Genomic DNA, 23432 nt, shown 5'->3' on the forward strand with positions numbered 1-23432 from the left:
TTTGTGGGCAGAGCACATGGGAGGTGCTTGGTGCTCAGGGACTGCTGCCTTTTCTGGGAGGGTCTTTGTAGTCCCCATGGGGCTCACCCTGCATAGGCAGTGGTCATGTCATGATATTCTCGAGTGTGTTGGCTCGATGCCCACTGCTGCCCCCCAGGCAGGACAAAGCGAGGGGCTCAGCAGTAGCAGCCAGGCCTTCCCTTCACCCTTGTGACCACCAGCCTCTGCCCAGACCCTCACTCGCCCTCATGCCCACACCCCACCTCCCTACGCATTTACAGCAGAGAGACGGGGCCCTGTGAGGACCGGGTCCCAGCCTCGCTCAGGGAGCAGAGTGCACTGGCCAGGCTGGGGGCTGAGAGGCAGGGAGTCGGAAAGAAGGAAGGGCCCTCTCTGTGGCGTCGGCCTCTGGAAAAACAGGGGCCAGGGGCCAGGACGCCCAGGCTGATAGGGGCCAGATAAGCTATTTGCACAGGAGGTATTTTCTTTACCTTATCACACATCCTGCTTCCAGCCTGCCTACAGGATAGAGGCAAGGCTCGGAAAGCCATGGACCCCGACCCCAGTGCTCAAGCCTCAGGGTCTCCTGAGACCACGTACCAGGGCCAGGGGCTGGAGAGGCTTCCGCTGCCCACTTCGCAGGTGAGAAGATTGAGGCCCAGGGACCAGGACAGTTAGTTTTTTAAGAAGGCAGGAGAAACCATGAGTCCTGGAGCTTGGAGGCACCCAGGAAGCTGTGGTTCTTAGGCTCCATGGGGCCAAGGGGAGGCTCCATCCAAAGTGGGGAGCAGAAAGGAAAACGCAGCAAGTGCAGGACAGCATCCTGGGCCCAGCACACGGGCCCTAAAAAGTCTCAGACCCACTGCTTACCCCTGGCTGCTCCTGCCAGTCAAGCTGGTCCTCTTGGCTTTGCCTGGAGCGGGCAGTGTCTGAGACACATCCCACCCCAAAGAGCCAGATCTCTAGGCAGTCACCCACCACACCCTCCCCCAAGACTCTGAGCTGCCCACAGGGCCTCACTTCTGGGACTGAGTGTGGCCCCCTGCAGTCCTTCCTACCCACCTGGGGCCCAGTCAAGATGACCGCCAAGGTCTTGCCAAATCCCAGCCCCACAGACACCCCTTTCCCTAGGGCCACCCCTTACCAGGATAGGTCTGTGGGCCTGATAGTGGTGAAGGGGCCCCTACAGGTCCCGGGTGAGCAGTGGGGCCCCACCCTGCTCTCTGGCTGCTCCCAAGCGGTCCCAGCTCCACCATTAGCCGGGGCCAGGGTTCAGCCCGATAAAGATGGGCTGTTGTTCTCTATCAAAAATCAATAATCCCCATGATGTTCCAGTGATAGGGAGAGAAGTTCACAGGCACCAGCTGGCGGTGGGGTGGGGGTAGGGCCAGGGGCTCCAGCACCTGAGGCTCCCCTCCCTGCTTGTCCCTCACCTGGCTGGCTGGCAGGCTGACCCCTGGTGGAACCCGGTCTCAGCAGTCCCCCTCTTTGTGGGTGGGCAGCCTGAGGGCCACCCCTGTGAGGAAGCCCAGAGCAGCTAGGCCCTCCCCAAGGTCAGGAGGTGAAATGCTGGGAGGTGAGAACAGAAGCAGAGGACAGGCCAGCACGGGCCCCTCTCATGCTCAGCAGGACCAGCTGCCCCAGCTCCCAGGCCTATGCTTTTTTTTTTTTTTTTTTTTTTTTTTTAATATATTTTATTGATATTTCACAGAGAAGAAGAGAGAGGGATAGAGAGCCAGAAACATCGATGAGAGAGAAACATCAATCAGCCGCCTCCTGCACACCCCGCACTGGGGATGTGCCCGCAACCAAGGTGCATGCCCTTGACCAAAATCGAACCTGGAATCCTTCAGTCCGCAGGCCGACACTCTATCCACTGAGCCAAACTGGCTTTGGCAGGCCTATACTTATTGATTAGACTGGAAGGTCCAGCTCTAGTTCCGTCTCCTTTCACTGACGTCTAGACACAGACGCTCCCTAGGTCCCCAGCGGTACTGGGGCCATCAGGACACAGCTGCTGGCAACCCCCGCCCAAGGGGCTAACATTCCAGTGAAGAGACAGTTAACAAAATATAGGGGTCAACTCCGCAGTGCTGGGGTCAGTGGCCAAGGGTATCACCCCTGCTCATGCACAAGGTAACTGGGCACCGAGGCCCTAGAGCGCCCCACTCCCCTAGTCACTGTGCCTGCACCCACTGGTCCACTTTGGAGCTGGCCACGGTGTCGTCCTGCCAGCCCCCCCTGCCATTAGTTCCCAGTAACGTCACCTGCCGGTCGTCTCAACCCACCCCACGTTGTCCAGTGCTGTGCAGAGCTTGACAGGAGAGGGCAGTTCGAGAGAGGGCTATTCAAGAGATGGCGCTTTGCCCAGTGGGCGGGCATTCAGCCCAGGTCCAGTGGAAAAAGAGTCTCGGGCAGGTGCAGTGGCCCAGGCAGGCTGCCGTGGTTCTCCTGGCAGGTGTGTCCCCCAGGAGAAGGTCAAGATGAGGCCTCAGGGTCCATCTTGCCCCTGCAATCAGCTACTGTGAGCACAGGGTCTGTGGGAAACTTATTAAGAAGGAAGATTCTGGGCTTGAAGCCCTTTGAAAATCTCTGACCTGGGATGAGAGGGGAAACCCCCTCCAGGGCTCTGCACACTGTACTAGCCTGAGCATTAGGGTGGCTGGGTGCTAGCAGAGGCTGGGCACCTATATCCATGCCCAAAGGCCAGCAGGGGCCACAGTGGGCAGAGAAACTGGAGACTTCCCCAGGCGATGGTGGGACCAGGTCGGGGACTCTCAGGAGGCCCCGTGCAGGGAAGTTGGGAGGTTCCCATGATTGTTCACTATTGGTGGAGTGGGCATTGGTCTTGGTTATAGTCCCATCCACATCTCCAGTGCTGGGCACTCATTAGTGTTAAATAACTCAGAAATTATCTAATGGAAGTGTGGCCCTGTGGCCTGTGGCCAAAATAGGGTTAAGGGTAGGGATTGAGGCATCACCTCAAGGGAGCTGGTCAGTGTCTGAAGGGCAGCAGCCGGCATTGAGCTCAAATGGTTCCTGGCTCTGCCAGGGCATCTTATATCTCCCTCACAGCCAGAGGTCCCAGATTGTATGTGCTCTTATTTTTAAACTAGAGGCCTGGTGCACAAATTTATGCACCAGTGGGGTCCCTCGGCCTGGCCTGCGGGATCAGGCCAAAACCGGCCCTCCAACATCCCCCAAAGGGTCCCAGATTGCGAGAGGGCACAGGCCAGGCCGAGGGACCCCACCAGTACACGATTGGGACCAAGGAGGGACACAGGAGGTAGGCCAGCTGGAGAGGGACCCTAAGAGGGCTCCAGGGCATATCTGGCCCATCTCACTCAGTCCTGATGAGCCACACCCCAGCAGCAAGCTAACCTACTGGTCAGAGCATCTGCCCCCAGTGGTCAGTGCACATCATAGCAAGCGGTTCAACCAATCGTATTACGCTTTGACTGGTTGAACAGCCTACTGGACACTTAGCATATTAGGCTTTTATTATGTAGGATGATGACAACAGGGCCCCGTTTTTTTTTGTTGTTTGCTTGTTTTTGTTGTTGTTTAGTGGGGAGGGACCTCCGTTTCTGTTCATGTCCTCAGCTCACAGTCCCCAGCTCCTCTTGCACCAACTCCGATACTCTGGCCTTACTTCCTTGGAATGGCAGAGAGCAGGGAAAAGGGACCCCACTGCATTTCCCCAAAAACTCTTTCAGCTATGTCCTCTCAGCACTCGGTCCCCATAATTCATTGATGGGAACTGGAGGTCTTCAGATGGGGCAGGATCTATACCCAGTGCTGTAGCCACTGGTGACAGAGCCAGGGCTGAAATCAAGTTCTGCTCCTTTTTGTTTCCTGATGTGACATTCAGGTGGGCTGGCTGGCAACCTATAGCTCAGGGTCTCCAGGTACTGAGGCCCTGGGCTGGGTGAGCATGATAGCCTTTTTTTGTGCCCTGGAGGGTATGAAAAGGTCAGCAGCAAGCCTGTCAGCAGTCCTGGCTGGTAGTCTTACTACTGCCCCAAGCCTGGAGAAACCAGCCCAAATGGGAAACGCTGCATAGCTCCTGCAGATGTGCAGGCCTAGGGGAGAGCTGGCAGCAAGGGTGGGCCTCCTGGGAACAGCTGGCCATCCATAGTGCACTGTGACCTCACCCCATGGCCCTCCTCAGGCCCCAGTGCAAAGATCTGCCTCCACATGGGAACCCTGAGCCAGGCTTCGCCTCCTCTGAGCCTTGTTGTCCCTTCCTTCAATGGGAAGCAAGAACAGGAGCCAACTAGATGGGGCCCAGCGGGTGGGATACTCCAAGAAGCTGCTGGGGATTAGCCTTCCCCTGCCATTTCTGCCCAGGCCCGGATTTGCCCCCGCCAGCCAGGTCATACAGGAGGGACACACGTGAGCAGGGCCACAGCATCCCTGTAGAACAAACCTTCCCCTCCCAGTGGGCATAAAGCAGAAGGGAAGAGAGCCTGGCCAAGAATTTGCAGGGACTGCAGCTTGGCCCAGCTGGACCTCACTGCCTGCCTGCAGGCCGTGCTCTGTGAATGCTCATGGAGCACTGACTGTGCAGGCCCCGTCCTTCATTAGCATACTCATTATGCCATTTCACCCTGCAACTAATGTGCTCTCAATACCCATTTCACACAAGAGGAAACGGTGCCGGGAGGGGAGTGACCTGTCCAGCTGGGAGATGGCAGTAGCAGGATACAAACGCAGGTTCTAGAACCAAGGTCAATTGCTAAAGCCGCAGAGAAGACAGACGCTGGATGGTGACGGCCACGTGGGGCCGAAGGAGGAGCCGCTCAGCCTCCACTCTGTCCTTGTTTCTGTCCTTGTAGGGTTTCAGCTACCACTCTGCTCATGGCTGTCCCAGGCAGGAGGGTTGCACTGAGAATAGGAATTTTAGAGCTGGTGGCCTTGGACAAGTCACATCACCCTCAGTAAAATGGATACAGTGGCCAGTGTTCCAGATCATGGGGGCGCAGGGCCCTTGAGGTGTGTCTATAGTGGGAGGTGCTGAGCAACTGTGTGAGTGAACAGGTCTGCAGGACATTTCATTGCAAGAGAGTTCGTGCTAGCCAGTAGAGGGGACAGCCATGATCGGCTATGTGACCTTACAGAGCCTCTTGCCCTCTCTGCGTCTGGTTTCCATGTTCGTACAGGATGTGTTGGAAACACACACTCAGGACCCACACAATCTCCAAGCCAGCCCAACTCTGGGCCCATACCCAGGAAAACTTTTAGAACCCCACCAGGAAGACGGGGGGCCTGCTTACCCCGGAATTTCCCCCCTCTTGCCCTCTCCCTCCCTCTCTCCCTCTTGCTCCTTTTTCTCTCTCTTTTCTATGACTTTTATCAAAGGCAAACAGCATGATCCCTGAGATAGGGCCGCTCCCCAACAAAGCCAGGGCCAGCTGGCCCACAGGAGCCACAGGGTGGGGCCGGGTGGAAGTGATGGGGCTGATTAGATAAGTGCGTGCTGGCAGTGACCCCAAAGTGAGCACCCACATGCTGATCCCACAGCCCACCATTCAGGGCGGAGAATGCTCAATGGTTGGACTCTGTGCTCTGGAGTCTGCCAGCCATTAGCATGGAGGAGGAGCCAGCCAGCAGGGTACAGGAGGCAGCAGCCCCCAAGCTCGTGTACACTCCAGCAAGCCTACAGAGCCGCCCCAAGTCAGAGTTGCAAACCAGCCTGCTGAGGCCTTTGCTCAGGGAAACTGAGGCCTGGGAGGCTGGGCACTGTGGGCTCTGGAGCCAGATGTTCCAACCTGGAGCCCTGGATCTTCTGTCAGAAAGGAGCTCAGGCTGGTCTGGGTGGGCACCTGCTGTGCCACCCTGAGGGAGCTGCTCAGGTTCTCTGGACCCCCTCTGCGGCATGGAGTGGGAAGAGTGGGACCTTCTCACTGGCTTGTTACTCATGTTGTTGAGGGAGGTCACCACCGGCTCCAGGGTGGGACAGAGCTGGGGACAAGGCTGAGAGCAGCAACTCAGCGGCAGGCCTGGGCTGGGCCCCAGCCCTCCTGGGATCCCGGGGGAGGAAAGCAATGCTGCCCATATCTATTAACATGTTGGCCTCTGCTCACACAGCCACCAACACAGCACGAAAACTGAGGCTCAGCAAGAGGTGAGCAGAGGCAGGCCCTGGCCCCAGCCTGTTGATTCCAGACCCCAAGTCTCTCGCTCAGCACCCCCTCCACCAGGCTCCCAGGAGTGGGTCCTCACTGGCCTGGGTGGCAACACTCAGCCCTGCTCCCTTCACTATCCCCTTGGGATGCCATAGGAGGGTTTTGAGACCTAAACAGACGTGTAAATCATATAAATATGCAAAAACTGAATTTTCTCATCTGGTTCCTCACAGATGCTTGCGGGTGAAATTGAATCCTGGGCTGCATGTTTGTTCTGGAAATAACATGTGTGGGGTTGTTTGCCAGAATAAATTAGTCTTTGTCCTAATGCTGTGCCTATAGTGATGGCCCAACACCCATGGGGGTGGGGGAGCTGCCCAGGCAGCAGGGCCTGCCCCATCGCCCTGAGGAGGCCATCTGCAAGTGGGGAAACTGAGGACAGAGCAAGAAGTCAGCCACTGGACAGGGGAGCTCAGAGCTGGCCCACTGTACCCCCCACCTCCTTTCCAACAGCCTCCCTATCCTGTTTTCTCTATCACCTCCTTCTTAGGCCCAGAAAAAGGTATTGAGCCTCGCCATGACCATGGCTGGGCTCTAATTCAAATCCCACCTATTTACTGTGTACCTTGGGCTGGTTGCTTAACCTCTCTGAGTGAGTCTCACTCTCCTGCTCTGTACACTAGGGAATTGTTCATTGTGACTCTGAGAAATCCCCATAGATTGTGTCAGGCCCTTGGCTAAAACTCAACAAATGTCAGAAATCGTGTGCAGATTGTGACTTCTTGGGGCCAAATGATACTGCTCTCACTCTCCCGCTGAGAGACCAAGGGTAGGTAGAATAGGAAGAGGTGGCCAGTACCTGACTGCAGCTGGCCTCTCTCTGTGCCTCTCGTGCCCCAGCTGCTCTGGAGTTGAGGAGGAGGAAACAGAGAGGCTTCTGGACACTTCCACCTGGAAGCCTGCCATGACTGACCCACCATTAGCGATGTCACCTGTGTTTCCTGGGAGCCCTTAAGGGCAGGCACTGTGCCTTCTTTGCCCTTGCCCCTGGCACCCACATGGGGTTCTGTGACTGAGTAAGCACTAAGCCACAAGTCCAGAGACCTGGGTTCATCCCACCTTTTTTTTTTTTTTTTTTTTTTTAATATATTTTATTGATTTTGTACAGAGAGGAAGGGAGAGAGATAGAGAGTTAGAAACATCGATGAGAGAGAGTCATCAATCAGCTGCCTCTTGCACACCCCCTACTGGGGATATGCCCGCAACCAAGGTACATGCCCTTGACCGGAATCGAACCGGGACCTTTCATTCCCCAAGCCGACGCTCTATCCATTGAGCCAAACCGGTTTTGGCGGTTCATCCCACCTTTACTCTGAGCTGGCAGTGTGGCTTGGGTGCTCCTGTGCCTCCCTGGCCCTGGGTTTCCTATCAGTGTGGTGGAGAACTGGCCATCTGCACGGCTACCACTGTCTGGGTCCTCCAGCTCTTACCGAGGCTGTTTAAAAATAGCTGCATCTTCCTGCCTGTCACTCTCCCTGTCAGCTGTCACCCCTAGCTCCGCATCCCCACCCCTGAGCCCCTCGCCCTCGCTAATTTCTGCTTCCACTCTTTCTCAGCCTTGAACTGAGCCCTCATGAAATACCCAGTCTGCCATGAGTATGTGGTCCCACCCACCCCCATTTTTCTTTTCTTTTCTTTCTTTTTTTTTTATAGCAAAGGTGGTGATTTATTGAAGAACAAGTAGTCCCCCACGTGGGGAGAGGGAAAGAGTTCCACAGAATGGACTCCCAAGTAGGGAGGGGGAAAGGGTTCCCTGATGCAGTTTTACTTCTGGTTGGGAAAGGGTCTCTGCTAGGTGCTGCCTGGGCTTTGGGACTTGCTTGACCCCATTTTCCATGGGAGGGTTTGGGCAGGAACTGGAAGCTGGAAATAGGTTATCTGAGCAGACAGCTGTTGAGCATCACTAGGGTCACCATGAACAGCTGCACAGGTTGTACGCTGCACAAGGGTCCTGGGTAAGCTGGGGCTCAAATCCTCACCACGCAGGGCACCTGCCATGGCCCTGCATCCTCCCACAATGGCTTCCCTGGACCAGGGAGGTGGGTTGTCATATGATCATTGCCAATTCCCAGCCCAAGTTTCTCAGTCCCCCAGCCTCCCCTCCTTACCCAGGCCTTGACCAGCCCCCAGCAAACCCTGGCTGGTGGGTTCTGTCCCCAGGCCTGCAGAACGGCTGCCTTTATCAGGAGCCAGCCCTCTCTGGCAGTGCATGATACCCAGGAGATGGAGCCGCTGCCGTGGGGAGCGCTGTTATCTGGGAGGCTCGGCCGGCAAGCCGTGGGGCTCCGATTAGGGAGCATGGCCGTTTGCCTGTGGGTGCCTGTGTGGGCAGGTGGGGGGCAAGCCAGAGCCAAGGTTCCGGAAAGGGACCATGGATCTCCACAGGTATGCCAAGCAGAGGCAGACTGGGAGGTCTGGGGCTGCCCCACTCTTTCTGTGGCTCAGGAAGTGACCAGAGCCAGCTGGTTTCCTCCCGCTCCGTGTCTCCAAGTCTTGGCCCACACATAGGAAGACTGAGTTGAATCCTGATTCCTCCTCCCACAGGAAGGTGGGCACCAGCCCCAGATGGAAGGTATTATCTCCTCCTGGGGCTCCAACAAGGCCAGGAACGACTCCTACCAACCTTCTGCACACAGAAAAGAAAACATGTGAAAACAGGGAGTCATGGCCACTGTGCTCCCCTGTCTGTGGCCCCAGCAGGGAAACTAGCGTCCAGAGGAACAAGAGGCCCAAGTGCCGGCCAACCCCTCTGTGGCTCAGAGCATATCTGGTTGTCAGGATAGGGGTAAGCCATTGCATCAGGATTCTGGATGCTTCCCCCTGATCCCACTCCCCTGCGTAGGCAGTGCACAGACTCAGCCCATGACTGGCTCCCAGCCAGCCTTAGAAGCAGCACGTGGACCTGGCTGGACAAACGCATGGATGGACAAATGAGTGCCCCGTGAGCTCAGCTCTAGACCGCCTCTTCCTTCCCCCATCTCTCCCTCACGCACCCACCCACCCACGCATCCTAGGTGGGTCGCAGAAGACTCAGACCCTTGTGGGCAGGCCACAAAGTGACAGAGCCACCCACTGCCCCCCCTCGTTGCGGGGCAGATAAAGGGGCGCCGGTCTCCTCGGCCTCGCCCTGGTCTCCTGCCATCTTATCTGCCCTGGGGAAGACAAGGACCCAGTTGGAACGTTTTAGCCAGGCCTCCTGGCATATTTACACGTTATCTCTGCCATTAGGCCGGCAGTTATCTGATAATCGGGCCCATTAAGGCCACAGCCTGCCCAATCGGGGCTCCAGGAAGTGGGGCCGCCACAGCAGCGCTTGCTCAGAGACCAGGCCAGGCCACGTGAGGCCTCCGTGGGCGCAGGCAGCCTGTATGGCACCTGAGGCATAAGGTGGCCTGGCCTTCTGAGCAGAGGCTCTGCAGCTGAGGGAGGCGGAGCACAGCCATCCGAGGGCATGGCCACCACCAGCCCCTTGTCCAGTGAGGACACTGAGGCGGGGAGGGGGGTAACATGCAGGTGTGATTCTCCCAGGGCACCCTGACAAATTTGTGCAGGCTTGGTGGCTTAAAACATCAGAAATGTATTCTCTCACAGCTCTGGAGCCAGAAGTCCCAAATCCAGGTGTTAGCAGGGCCTCCCTCCATCTAGAGGCTCCAGGGGAGGGTCCTTCCTGCTTCTCCCAGCTCCTGGGACCCAGGTACAGCTTCCTCCTGGCTGCATCTCCATCTCTGCCTGTCTTCACACCGTCTTTTTCCTTGAGTCTGTCTTCTATGTCTTTTTCCTGTGTCTCTTATAAGAACACTAGAGGCCCGATGTATGAAATTCGTGCAAGAGTAAACCTTCCTTCCCCCAGCTGCCAACACCGACTTCCCTCGCAGCCCCTGCTTTGTCCGGAAGGGTGTCCGGTCTAAATAGCATATTATGCTTTGATTATTATAGATTCTTCATTGATTTAGGGCCCACTGGATGATCGATGATGGTCTCATCTTGAGATCCTAACGAATATATCTACAAAGACCCTTTTTCTATGTAGGGCACAATCACAGGTTCTGGTGGAAATGTCTCTTGGGGCCACGATTCATTCTATTTCACAGGTCATATGGATCATGTGACAAGCCTGGGCTGAACCTGGGAGCCTGATGTAGACCCTGTACAAACCCAAATTGCCATCCCGTGGGAATGACCATTGTAGACCCTCACAGCTGAGGTCCATCTGTCCGGGTAAACGTAACAGAATCCTAGCTCTACAGTGGATGCCACTCTTCTAGCTATGCTATGGAGTCATGGCCAACGCCACACAAGCTGGCAGAGCCCAGAGAGTGTGGCCCTTCTCACGACACAGGGAACCTTAGGGCCCTGGAGCCTTACAGCCTCAGCTAGGAGAGAGGCCATAGTTAGCCAAGGACCTCAGCAAGAGTCAGGGTCCAGATTTTCCAGAGAATGCGCAGAGGTCCTGAGGATGGTGTGGGAGCCGCACATTCTGGGGTCACCTCTCATCTTCAGGGAGTAAATGGAACTGATCTCAGCACCACCCAGGCGCAGATTCTGGCTTTGCTGAGACCTTGGCTCTGGGCCTCAGGTGCCCCACTAGGCACTGTGCTAAGCATGCTAGGTGGATTAACTCATCCAATCCTCATACCACCCAAGGAGGTAGGAAGTATTGGGGATCCCATCTTATCGATGAGAAAACCAAGACTCAGCATATCTACAGCTGCCCTCACAAGTCAGCTGTGCAGATTTAGGGATTCTGCAATGGGATGGGAGTGGGTCTCAACATCATCATCCTCTGCTCTGTGCCCATCCATGGATGCATCCTGGGTACAAGCAGCTTCACCAATGCCACCCTGGGCTGCATGAGGGTCACAGATGTCCCCGATACGGCCATGTGTGTTCCTGATAACAATGGCTTTGGTTCTGAGGCCACACATGTCCCTGACATGAGCAGCCATACACCCCAAGCAAAGCACCTGCCTGCTCAAATCCAGCTGAAGGCACCCCTCATTGTCCTCTCTGCAACCCATTGTCTCCAGAGAAGGTCTTGCCCCAGGGGCTGGCCCAGCCCCTGAAGCAGACACCAGCCAAAATCTCTAACTCAGGCCTAGCCCACAGACCAGTATTCCCTGTGGAGGGCTGAGGCCGCAGAGGCAGGCTGAACATGGGCAGGCAGCAGGGCTGGGCGGTCACCATGGCTGACGCTCCTCACACCTCTGATGTCTCTCCCCACAGACGAGCTGGAGCAGGTCCTGCAAGATGGGCAGAGGTGTGTGCGGGCTCGACGCAGCCTTGCTGAGGGCCTGTCCTGGGGCCCATTCCACGGAAGCGTCCAGAGCAGAGCCTCATCCCCCGGGCAGACAGAACTGGTAAGGAGCCCCAACCACGGCTAGCCCACCCTCTGGCCACAGGGCAGCAGCCAAGGAAGCATCCCACCCAGAGCACAGGCCCCTCAGACCCCCGGAGCCAGTCTAAGAGCTCCCACCACTTCGTGTGAAATACATCAGAAGATGTGGGTGTTGGACCAGGACGGCTTCCTGGAGAGTTCAGAGACCAAGGCCACTAAGGGACTTTGGGTGAACCCTGGAGAAGGGTTTTTAAGGGGCCCTTAATGGAGGAGTAGAAGGTGGTGAGGCAGAGAAGGAGAAGGGCTTTCAAGAGGAAGAAGCAACAAGGAGCCCAGTGGTAGGGCTGGACCCTGTGCGTGGCCATGTGGCTGGGAGGAAGTCAAGGGCATCACTCCCCTCCCCCAGGCCTTTATGGGGAGGGGCCCTCCTGATGGCAAACCAAGTGGCATTCTGGGCATTTGGGGACAACTGCAGCAGAAAGCTAGAGATTCATTCTGGTTTTGTCCCTGTGGGTCTTCTGAGGACAAGGAGAGGGCACCTGTGGTGCCTGAGTGTCACAGCACCTCATCAGCATTGCTCATCTCCTTTTTAACGTAGAATCCCCGCCTGGGCAGCACCCTCCCCCTGGATGAGAAAAGCACCGGGGTCGCTGGGCAGGCAAAGAAGTGACCCACAAGGGCCTACCACAGGGCTGGGCTCAGTGGGCACAGAGCCAGCAGCCCTGCAGCAGGGATGGTCCCCTTGTCCTCTGGCCCCAACCAAGGAGGAAACAGCGGAAACTCCAGGATGGATTCGGCTCTGCGGAGGGAGCCTGACCGGGGCTCCACAGTGGGGTGGAGGCTGTGGTGTTTAGTGCAGCCTCTGGAGGCAATGAGCTTCCTGTCACTGGAGGCATCCAAGCAGCAGTTGACTCTTCAGAGGTTAGGCTGCTGTGAGGCAGTTAGTAGTTGGAAGGAGGAGGGGGTGGGCTGGGAGCTCTGTGGCTCTGGTCTCTGAACTCTCAAAGTGTAAAGAAAACCTATGAGCAGTGACAGGACAAAGGCAGGCTGGCTGAGGGCTTGGGGTCTCAGCATGTTCTGAGTGAAGTTTGCGCCTCTCTTCGTGCTCCCTCCTGGGGACAATCAGCCCCTTCCAAGGTGGACAGGTGTGTGTTCCAAACTCTTCCCCACACGGTGCTGTGTGCCCAAGCTTACACACAACACCTCGTTTCCTCCCTCTCCCGCCCTGTGAGGCAGGATTGCTGCCCCTGTGACAGATGAGGAAACGGGTTAAGTGGCTTTCCAAAGCCATCCAGATCGAATAGCAGAGGGAGAACTGGAGCCAGTGTCTGCCCAACCCCAGAGACCCCGGCAGGCTCCATAAGGACAGGGCTGAGTCCGGAGACGCAGCTGTCCCCTCCCACCTGCAGCTCCTCTCTGGAAGTTCTGTCCTCCTGGGGCCTAGGGCACAGGTCAGTCTGGGGAGACTTGGCACGAGGCTGGAAACGCTGTCCAGGCAGAGATAATGTCCGAGGGGAGTGAGGGAGCGAGCACCAGAGAAGCCGGCAACCTTTGAGGCTCTTGCGGAGGAGCCCAGGGAGGAAGGAGCCTCGCCTGCTCTTCCCTGCAGCTTTATCTTCCGCAGAATTAAATCCTTGATTAACCCTTATCTCCCCAGCAGGCACTATCTCTGCCTTGGCGCCGAGTGTCCAGACGCAACGTACAAGATGATTGATTTCTTAAAGATACGCGAGCCTTTCTGATACTTCATTTATTGTCTAAATATTTTTGCTAACGTTTCAGCGGGCCCCTTATCGAGCTCAGCTGATGGGTCCCAGTTCTCTCCCCCAAGCACCTCCTGCCCCAGATCATCCTATCAGCTACCAGGCGCTATTCACTCTTTCAAAAGGGGAGAGGGGGAGGGGCGCCGAAGGGGTGTGTATTGGCCCTTTCCTGCTGGGAGTTAGGGGCGGCGGCGGCGGCGGCGGCGGCGGCGGCGGCGGCTGCTGCTGCTGCTGCTGCTGCTTCTTCTTTTTTTTTTTTTGCAGTGGCTTCTTGCAGTCTGGAGAGGGGACAGGGTGGCCGGACTCTGTGGGTGGGAACTTTAGGAAGAACACAGAGGGCACAGAGCCTGGTGGGGGATTAAGAGTTGGTTCTGGCACCAACCTGTTGTGTTAATTCAGGCGGGTCCCTCCCTGATCCAGCAGCAGTTTCCACTATTGGAAATGAGGGCTTGGAGGCCCAGCCAGCTCTAAAATTTGCAGTCAGTACAAAAGGAATGTTCAGGACGGATGGTGGATGGATAGATGGATGGATGGATAGATGAGTGGATGGTGGCTGAGTAGATAAATGCATGATAGATGGATGGGTGGGTGGATAAATGAACGAATGGGCAAATGAGCAAATGAATGAACAAACTTTCACCCTCAGCTTGGTCCACACTGGCTTGGCCCATCTGTGTCCAGGGCTCACCCACTTTAGTTATAGCACCATCACAACATCAGGGAGACCTGGGAGGGACCCCATGGCTGCCAAGCAGGGCAACAGGTTCACTGGGGAAAGACCCTGCCTGAGAGGCTGAAGTGGGACCCCCTGGGCTCTGACCTACCGTGTGGCCCCAGGTGTCTTTGTCCTGGATCAGTGTAGAGGATGGGCCTCCTTAGTCCTCCACCTGAAGACAGAGATGGGCCTGGGACCCTTGGCTCTGAGCAGCTCTCCATGCAGGAAGCCTCAAAGGCTGGCATCAGGGGTCACTGCCATGGAGAGCCAAACCTCACAACAGGGCAAGCCCTGGCCAGAAGCCTTGGGGGTGGGGTTGGGGGTTGGGGTGAGGCAGGGTACCTGGATACACTCCTAGTGATCCCCTCTCTCCTCTTTGATTCTCATTTGTTTGTAATAAGGAAGAATGCCCCCTGCCCATCAGGGCACTGCTTTCCCCTGACGTCTGGGACACCAAACCCGGGCGTGGGGTGCTGTGGGTTCTTTACCAGGTAGGGAGGCACTGCAGGCTGCCATGCATCCAGCTTAGTGCACCTGCTGAGATGTCCCAGCATTCCATGTCAGAGCAGCTTCTTCCCCAGGGCGCCAGGTGCTGCTGGCTGCAGCTGTCCAGCCTCCATGTTCCCACCTGGACATGCTGTGGACACACCTTAACAGCAGGCGGTTCCTACCCGCTAAGATCTGGGCACAGCAAGGCAGCACTGGAGCTGGCCTGCCAGCTATGCCTGCCCACGTCCCTGCCCCGCCACTGCCTCTTTACTTGCCAACCCCTGGGCCTGTCCATGCCCCTGCTGTTCCCAGGAACCTGTTCCAGGCACCGCAGCTCATTGTCCTCTGCTCAGTATACCCAGCAGCCCATGGGACCTCACAGGAAATGCCCTGTGGCCCTGCTGCTCCCTTCCCCTTCCCACATTACTGAGGGGTAGCCTGGCCCAGACCTGGTTGCCAACAGGTCACTAGGACCATGATGGTCAGGTCCTGGACTAGAGCTTTACTGGTACTGTTAACTCACCTTGGCCATGAGACAGCTGCTCCGACTAACCTTATTGTAAAGGTGGGGAAACTGAGTTCAAGAGGGGGCCCCAAAATGCAAGAGTTTCCTGTGGCTGCTGTAACAAAGTGCCATGGCCTGGTGTCTTAAGCAGAATTATATTCTCTCCTAGTTCTGAGGCCAGGGGATGACAGGGCTGGTTTCTTCTGGAGTCTCTGAGGAAGAAAGCATTCCAGGCCTCTCCTCAGCTGCTGGTGATCCTTGGGGCTCCTTGGCTTGGAGATGTATCAGTCCCACCTCTGCCTCTTCTCCTCCCTTTGTCTTTGGATTTAAGACCCACATGGATAATCCAGGATGATTTCACCTGGGCTATCCTTAATTCAATCACATCTGCAAAGACCCTTTTTCCAAACAAGGTCGTATCAGGCTCTGAGTGGACATATCCTTGGGGGCCACATTCAGCTGGCTCCACGGAGCCAACAGCCAGCAGAGCGAGGGCCCAGCCAGGTTGGCCCCTGGCTCCGCATGGGACAGCCCCGAGGGGATGCTCTGGTCTGGGCTTGGCTGGAACGCCATGGTAGGGAAGAGGGCATTGTGGGGTGTCCTGGAGACAAGCTCCAGACAGGAGACCTACTGCTAACCTTCCTGAGTCCCTGGCACCCTTCCCTCCATGCCTCAGTTCCCTACCTGCAGCTGTGGGAGCTGGGAAAGTGCCACAGGGTATGGGAGGTGCTATCAGCAAGAAGGGGATCAGGCCCTAACCGGTTTGGCTCAGTGGATGGAGCGTCGGCTTGCGGACTGAAGGATCCAGGGCATGTACCTTGGTTGTGGGCACATCCCCAGTAGGAGGTATTCAGGAGGCAGCTGATCAATGTTTCTCTCTCATTGATGTTTCTGACTCTCTATCCCTCTCCCTCTCTGTAAAAAATAAATAAATAAATAAAATATATTTTTTTTAAAAAAAATTTTTTTTAAAAGAAGGGGCTCCAGCAACAGAGTCAACACAGACTGGCCTTCAGGGGATCCAGGAGGAGGATTCAGCTGGTGTCAAAGACCCAGGACCCCTCCACCACACCAGAAAGACTATTGTCCCATCCCCTATTGTCTGCCTCCTCCAAGTCCCATTCCCACTGATGCCCACACAGTGCTCCTCCTCACCCCTCTGGGCCTCACCCACTGTCCTGGCTACAGCTGCCCATACCCAGCTCCTGCCCCCACCAGGCCTCAGCCCTTCCCAGCCTTGTCCTGTTTCTCCAGCACTTTCCCTTCCAGCCTCCACGGCTTCTTTCTTGCTGGCCTTTCCACTCCAGCATCGTGCTGAGACATCGGGGACCGCATGTTCTGTTCATGGTGCCCAGGCACCTGGCACAAAGCATGCCCTTATTCATTTGGGACTAGTTGCTGAATGAGTGAATGAATGAATGAATGAATGAATGAAAAAGCTGCAGTGATTCATTGGAGACCATGCATACCTGGGTTATAATCCTATGTACAGAAGCCACCACCACCACCGCCCCTCCCATGGCCTTGGGTGCCATTAGCCTCTGTGGGCTTTCGTCTCCTCTCCTGTGAAATGGGTTCTTCACAGGATCTAGGGAGACAAAGGGGCCTGAGGACTGAAAGGCCATTGCCTCTGGCCAGGTGAGCTGGGGACGTGGGCGGGGCTTCTCAGGATGGGCTGAAGGACTGAGGACTGAGCTGGGAGGGCCCAGTCAGCCCACCCTGGCCTGCCCCAGTTCTGCCCTCTCAGGAACCTGCCTGTGATAACCTGGGGGAGGGCCAGTGGCCCTGCTGACCTTCTCAGGGCTGTCTGCTCCCTGTGCCAGACCACCCGCCCCCAGGACAGGGCCCCCACCTCGCCCTCCGTGCGGCTTCATGAGAAGCACTGCAAGGTTTGGGAACAGCCTCAGATAAAGTTGTCACAGCGGATGCGGCGGAGATAGGGTTTCTGATGGTTATCGGTGGGCACAGAATCCAGACACTGACCTCTTTGTTGGGGAAACAAGGAGTGTTCTCAGATGCACCCAGAGAATTTAAAGTGGCCGCCCGTTATCCTAGGGCTGGGTGGGGCCGCCCTAGAGCCAGGAGGGAGGGACAGGGGCAGCCCTGTGGGGCTGTAGGCACGGCAGGCAGGGCTTCTCCCTGGATCCTGACAGGGCTGAGAGGGAGCTAGACCCAGACTGGGCACCCAGCCTGGGGGCACCCATGAGGAGAAGCAGCTGGTGGTACACACAACTCTGTTAGTTTTGGCTGGAGGACCAGGGGGAAGTTGTGAATAGTCCCCCCAAGCTGGCTCCCCCTGCCCCAGGCAAGGCGGGCTAAGAAGGGTCCTGTCTCTGCCCAGAGCCTTCATCACCGGAGAAAAGGGCTTCTGTTCCGAGGCTGCTCGAATGGGGGAGAATATAGTAGGAAAAAGAAAAGAAAAGGAAGGGGCAGCCCCGTGTTATGTCAGCCCCTCCACAGGGGAAGTGGAGTGAAATTTGCCCCTCGCCCTGGGCTCAGCATGCTCCCGGGGGCAGGGAGGTGGCCCTCAGGCTGCAGCCAGCAGACGTGGGGGTCCAGCTGCCTGGCACAGGGCTAGGGGCTGGCTGGCGGGTGGGATGAGGGCAGGCTGGGCAAGGCCATGCTGCACTCTCCAAGAGCCAGGGGTCTCTGCACCCCTAGGAGCCAAGTGCAGGCATGTGCCCCCACTCAGGTGGTTGTGCCCCCCCCCCCCTTTTCAGCCTTCCCTGTTTAAGTAGGGGCCCAGCCCACCTTGGTGTTAATAAGGGCTGAGGGAATGTGGGGGTGAAAGTCAGTCATAAAGCTCTGGATCTCCTGACTCATCTCTTGGGAAGTGGGTGTAGGGTACAGGACAGAGCCCCCTTGAGGCCCCTGCATCCCCCCCCTCAAACCCCCTCACAGTCAGGGGCTGTCACCCAGGGCAGCGACCAAGCGCAGGTGCTCAGTACCCACTGGGACACAGAGATGGGTTGCTCTGGGCAGAAGGCACAAAGCTGGCTGGGGACATGGCGCCACTGCCATCCGTCCCTCAGCTTAGAACGTACATGGAAAATTAGGGGTTCTGCAGCGTCAGCAAAGCTGAGCGCGAGGGTTTTTATCATGCTGCGAACACGCGCTCCTGAGAGTGATAAGCATTAAACCGACCGGGAGGCTGTCAGTCTCAGTGTGAGGGTTTAGAAATATTGGGACGAATAATTAGATTTCATATCGTTACCGCAGCACCCATCGGAGGATCAGGCAGATTAATTTTTTTTCACCCTCCTCTACTCATTAATATTCATTAGAGACTCAAGGAGACCCAGCCTCTGCCTTGCTGCTGGTTCACCCACCACTGTGCCAGCACCCCCCATCCATTCTACTGTGCCCTAGGCCTGACCCCCTGCTGTAGCCTCAGCAGACCTCCCAGCCAGCAGGGACCCCTAGCTGGTGCCCAGCTCCCACCCCTGCTCTGCAGCGTTGGAATCACCAGGTGTCAAAAGGAGGGAGCTGCCTGCCACAGCCTGCCTGAAAGCAGGCTCATTGGTGGAGATGTCCACCCCAAGTTGCCATTTAGCAATTGCATTTATTTAGCAAAGGCATTTATTTGCATAAAACAAATCCCCAGCGGACACCAGCCTCTTGGCCCCAGAGTCACAACGGCTAGTTGGTGTGTCCTATTGGCCAAAAGGAATGCAAAAGCAAGGGTGATAGTGGAGGGGCTTGTTTGCCATGTGCTGGTCACTTACCAGACAGGCTCTGTTCCAAAGCAGGGCTTCACACAGATTGCTTCTTCCCAATGCCTGAGGGGAAACTGAGTCACAGACGCGACATGCCCTGCAAGCAGGTGGCAGGGCAAGGATGGGTCCAGAGTGAGCAAGCAGGCTCAGGCCACAGTTCCAATCAGGAGGGGAATCATCCATTTGCAGAGAGAGGCCAAGGCCCAGGGAGGGCTTCATGGTGCTGGGACAGGTATTCTCTGCTCACCTGGTCCGACCTGGCTGGCAGTTCTTACCGGGAGTGCTGGCACACTGGCCTGATCTCACAGGGTCCCTGAGTCTGCCACAGGTTGGGGACAAGATGCAGAGGTAGTCAAAGGGCGATGCCCTGCCGAAGGTCACAGTGGGAAGGTCAGGCCTGGACTGGATACCAATGCCCAGCTCTGGAGCCCCTAGGGTCCCCATAGCCAAAGCCCAGGAGAGTGGCGTGGGCTCAGACCTGGCATGGAGGTGTCCGGAACCCCTCAGAGGACATCCCACCCACCATGTCCTGCCCTGGGCATCCCACAGCATCCCACCAACTGCCGTGTGCATGAAACTACTACCGTCTCGGTGGTAGCATTTTCAGGTGACAGCAAGAGACACTGATTTTTTTTTTAATATATTTTATTGATTTGTCACAGAGGGGAAGAGAGAGGAATAGAGAGTTAGAAACGTCGATGAGAGAGAATCATCGACCAGCTGCCTCTTGCACACCCCCTACTGGGGATGTGCCCGCAACCAAGGTACATGCCCTTGACCGGAATCGAACCCAGGACCTTTCAGTCCCCAGACCGACGCTCTACCACTGAGCCAAACCGGTGCCGGCGAGACACTGATTCTTAAAAGTCCTGATGCTCAGTTTCTAAGTAAAAGGCATTTATTTGCATAAAACAAAAAGTACCTAAATGTTGTCATGTGCCATAACTTTCCATGTGGGACTCATTTGCTAAGCTTGGGGACCTCCAGGAAGAGGATCCCAGAACCGGGGCCCAAGGGCAGCATCAGTCACACCCACTTCTTTTTTTGTTGTTTATTTTATTTTATTGATCTTTTAGAGAGAGGGAGAGAGATGGTTAGAAACATCAGTAAGAGAGAAACATCAATCAGCTGCCTTCTACACATCTATTGGGTATGTGCCTGAAACCAAGGTACATGCCCTTGACCGGAATCAAATCTGGGACCTTTCAGTCTGCAGGCCGACACTGTCCACTGAGCAAAACCAGTCAAGGCTCATACCCACTTCTTTTTTATATATATATATTATTGATTTTCCACAGAGAGGAAGGGAGAGGAATAGAGAGCTAGAAACGTCGATGAGAAACATCAACCAGCTGCCTCCTGCACACCCCCCACCAGGGATGTGCCCGCAACCAATGTACATGTGACTGTAATCGAACCTGGGACCCTCCAGTCTGCAGGCCGACGCTCTATCCACTGAGCCAAACCGGTTTTGGCTCACACCCACTTCTTCAGGCAAAAAGGGCCACGTTCCTGCCCTGCTCACCAGCCAGCCATGGGTCTGCACCACAACCCCACGTGTAACCAAGAGCTGAGCCACAGAGCAGGGCTGCAGGCCGGTCCCCGGCCAGCCGTTTCCAGACACAGGCTGCACTGGGACGGGGGACACGTGTTTCCTCTGCTTAGCCCGGCTCCGGAAATCAGGCCACCCCCTCCGAAGCCCAGCGGACAGCAGCCTTGAGCCTAATCCAGAGCTCTTTCCTTCCGGATACTGGGGGCCCATGTGGGAGGAGCCCGTGCTGGTGCAGCCCCATGCACCCTGTGATTTTTACGAAAGCACCCAGAAGCCTGCTAAAATGGGGATGGAGGGGGTGAGGAGAGAACACAGGTCTGTGTGTGAATTCCCTGTCACTGGCTGCCTATGTGACCTTGGATATGTTGCTTGATCTCTCTGGACCTCAGTTTCCTGGAGAACCCAGCTCCCGAGCTATGAGAGGTGTCACTAGCACAGCATTTGACAAGAAATAGGCCCGCAGCCTGGTCCAGCCATCCTACCAGGTGGTCTCTTGGGCTTCCCCGCATGTGCCCCATGGAGAACCCCTAGCTGGGCTCTTCCCCTGCTCTGTCCTTGCTGACCCCTCCTTTCTGCCCCCCAGAGCCCGGCCCTGACCCTGCTGCTGGAGGACGAAGCCTGCTGGCTGAGGACACTGCCCCTGGCCCTGACGGAGGCCGAGGCCAATGTGGAGATCCACAGGAAGGGTTGGTATCTGGCGCTTCCCTCTCTGCCTTCCGGAAGGTGGAAGTCCTCTCCCAGGCCCGGCTCTTAAAGGGAAATCAGCCTGCTCTGAGCCGGGCCAAGGGACTGGCCACCACACCCCTAGCACCGATTCATACCCATCGGGGGTCGCACAGATGTCCGTGTGATGGGGGAGCAGGGTCTCAGGAAGCCAGGACGCTCTCAGGACCTCGGGGATACCTCCAGGGCAGCGGAGGAGCCCAGGCCAGGGAGGCCAGGACCCAGCAACAGCTGCCAACTGGACCTGCCTGTGCATTTTGGCCACTCCTGCCTCCCTGCACCTTCTAGAGGGAGGGTTCCTGGAGCCAGAGCCTGGGTGGGGAGGAGGGAGAACAAGATGGGGGTCCTTGCCCTCCTCACCTTCTCAATTCAGAGTTCAGGCTAAGCATATGCAGGGGCTACCATCTCCATCACCACAGCCCTGCCTGCCCCAATTGGTCTTATTCCTGAGGGAAGTGTGGCCTGGCTTCCAGTGTGTGAGGGTCAGGGTGGTGTGGACCCTGCCCCCAACCCCATTACAGACAAGGCTCAGGTCCCAGGGGAGAATGTGGAGACATACTCGTGACTTCCACAGACAGCAAAGGCTGTTTGCCACGTGACCAACCAGGAGGGCTGTGCATCTACTGACCACAGGAAACATACCTCATTCCCTGTTTTGCTAAAATGTTCTGGGGGGTGTCACCCTCACCACCACCTCCTGAGCACACAGCACATTTGGCTAACACCCAGTGGAGGCAGAGCTCCATCCTGAGGGTGGCTTTGATTTTCAGACAGAGCCAAAGGCCATTGGAGATAAGGAACAGTCCTGTGACCAGCTCCTCAGCCCAGCCCCTACCCACCTGGGGGCTGCCAGGGCCTGGCAGGGGTACAGAACGAATGCTGGGCTCAGCATTTGGGGACCTGGGCTTTCCACCCTGCCCTGCAGTCAACCATGCACCAGGTCCCAACACTTCACCTGTTTCCCCATCCACAGGGGGGAGAGAACCCTGGCCCCTCCTCCCCACCAAGGAGTACTCTAAGGACCCAGAAAGCAGCTAGAGGAGAGAGCTGGGTCTTGGCAGTAAGTAGTCAGCATTGAGACTATACACCCAGCCAGGACGTGGGTCAGTTAGCACTGCTTGGCCCACCCTTCTTCTTAGCCTGGTCAGCAGGATTCCGGCCACCTGTGTCTGTCCAGGCAGGACAAGGGTCCTTGCAGCTAGTAGCCTTGTGCTGGGCACTGGAGGTAGATTATCAGGCAGCTCGCCAGGGTCCTGTTGGATAAGGCTGCCCCCTGCAGGCCACCTTGAGAACAGTGCACCAGCAGAGTTGAATGGAGCAGGCTTGCCAGTCCAGAGCCTGGCCCAGTGGCTACCAGGCGCTCTGCCACCTGTCCTACATGCCACCCCTCTCCTGGAAAATAGAGAAGCTCTGCTGGCACCCTCAAGTTCCACTCAGTGGGCTCATAGAAGGGCAAGAAAGCCCAAGGAAGGCTTGGGTAGGCCTGGGGGACCACCCATCTGCCCCACAGGTGCAACTTGTGGAAACCAACCAGCCACAGCTGTGCACCAGGCCTGGTCACTCCCTAATTGTGGCCTTGGCTCCATCCCCCATCCTGGGCTTCAAAACTCTGGTCTCTAAGATGAGGGGCTCGGGAAGATAAGAGGGGAGTCTTTGCAGAGCTGCTGTGGTGGGCCTGGAGCTGCTGGTCCTCCCATCACGGTGCCCTTACCCCTGCAGATGGAGCCCTCTGGTGCAGGCTCACCAAGCCAGTGCCAGCAGGGGGACTGCTGAGCGTGCTCCTCACAGCCGAGCCTCACAGCACCCCTAACCACCCTGTGAAGAAGGAACCTGCAGAGCCTGAGTGCCCGGCTCCCTCACACACTGACATCCAGCTCCTGCCCCAGCAAGCCGGCATGGCATCCATCCTGGCCACAGCAGTCATCAACAGTGAGTACCACCCTCGGGCCACCCCAGGTGCATGGGAGGACCAGCACAGTCCCCAGGCGCAGGGCTGCAGGTGGTACTGAGGAGCTCAAGATCTACAAGATCTGTGACCACTGGCTCTGAGCAGAGGAGGAAGTGTGCTGCAGTAGCCATGCACGGGGAGCTTGAAAGAGGTTCCAGGAGGGAGAGGGGCTCCAGGCTGCAGCCAGCTCATGAGAGCAGCAAGGTTGGCTCAGGAATAGTGACGGGGCATCCCTGAGCAGGCTGCAGGGAGACGCGGCAGCAGTGTGCACCTAGCCAGGGCAGAGGCAGCAGGGTCCTCAGGGCCCAGGTCTTACGCTGAGAAGGGCCCAGGAAACAAGCACAAACCTGAGCCCATGCCTCCCTCTCTGGAGCAGAGCAGGTTTGTTTCTCAGCCTCTGCTGGCATGTGGGTCACCCCTGGCCCTGCCCACTAAACACTGGTACTGCCCCCACTTCTCAGCACACACTAAGCCTCAGAGAGTTGTTGTGAGAATTAA

General features: G+C 56.8%; 1 protein-coding gene across 4 annotated transcripts in view; it reads left to right on the forward strand.

Moving 5' to 3' along the window:
* ZFPM1 (zinc finger protein, FOG family member 1) overlaps nucleotides 1-23432 on the forward strand; it is a 71330-nt gene that overhangs the window by 41767 nt on the left and 6131 nt on the right. For all 4 annotated transcript variants that reach the window (XM_084905374.1, XM_084905373.1, XM_084905376.1 and 1 more), the window contains exons 4-6: nucleotides 11412-11545; nucleotides 20847-20949; nucleotides 22706-22915. In XM_084905374.1, coding sequence (XP_084761500.1) covers nucleotides 11412-11545; nucleotides 20847-20949; nucleotides 22706-22915 — 447 coding nt within the window. The remainder of the gene's footprint in view (nucleotides 1-11411; nucleotides 11546-20846; nucleotides 20950-22705; nucleotides 22916-23432) is intronic.

The sequence above is a fragment of the Pipistrellus hanaki genome (assembly GCF_964339955.1).
Source record: "Pipistrellus hanaki genome assembly, chromosome: 15".
Lineage (NCBI taxonomy): Eukaryota > Metazoa > Chordata > Mammalia > Chiroptera > Vespertilionidae > Pipistrellus > Pipistrellus hanaki.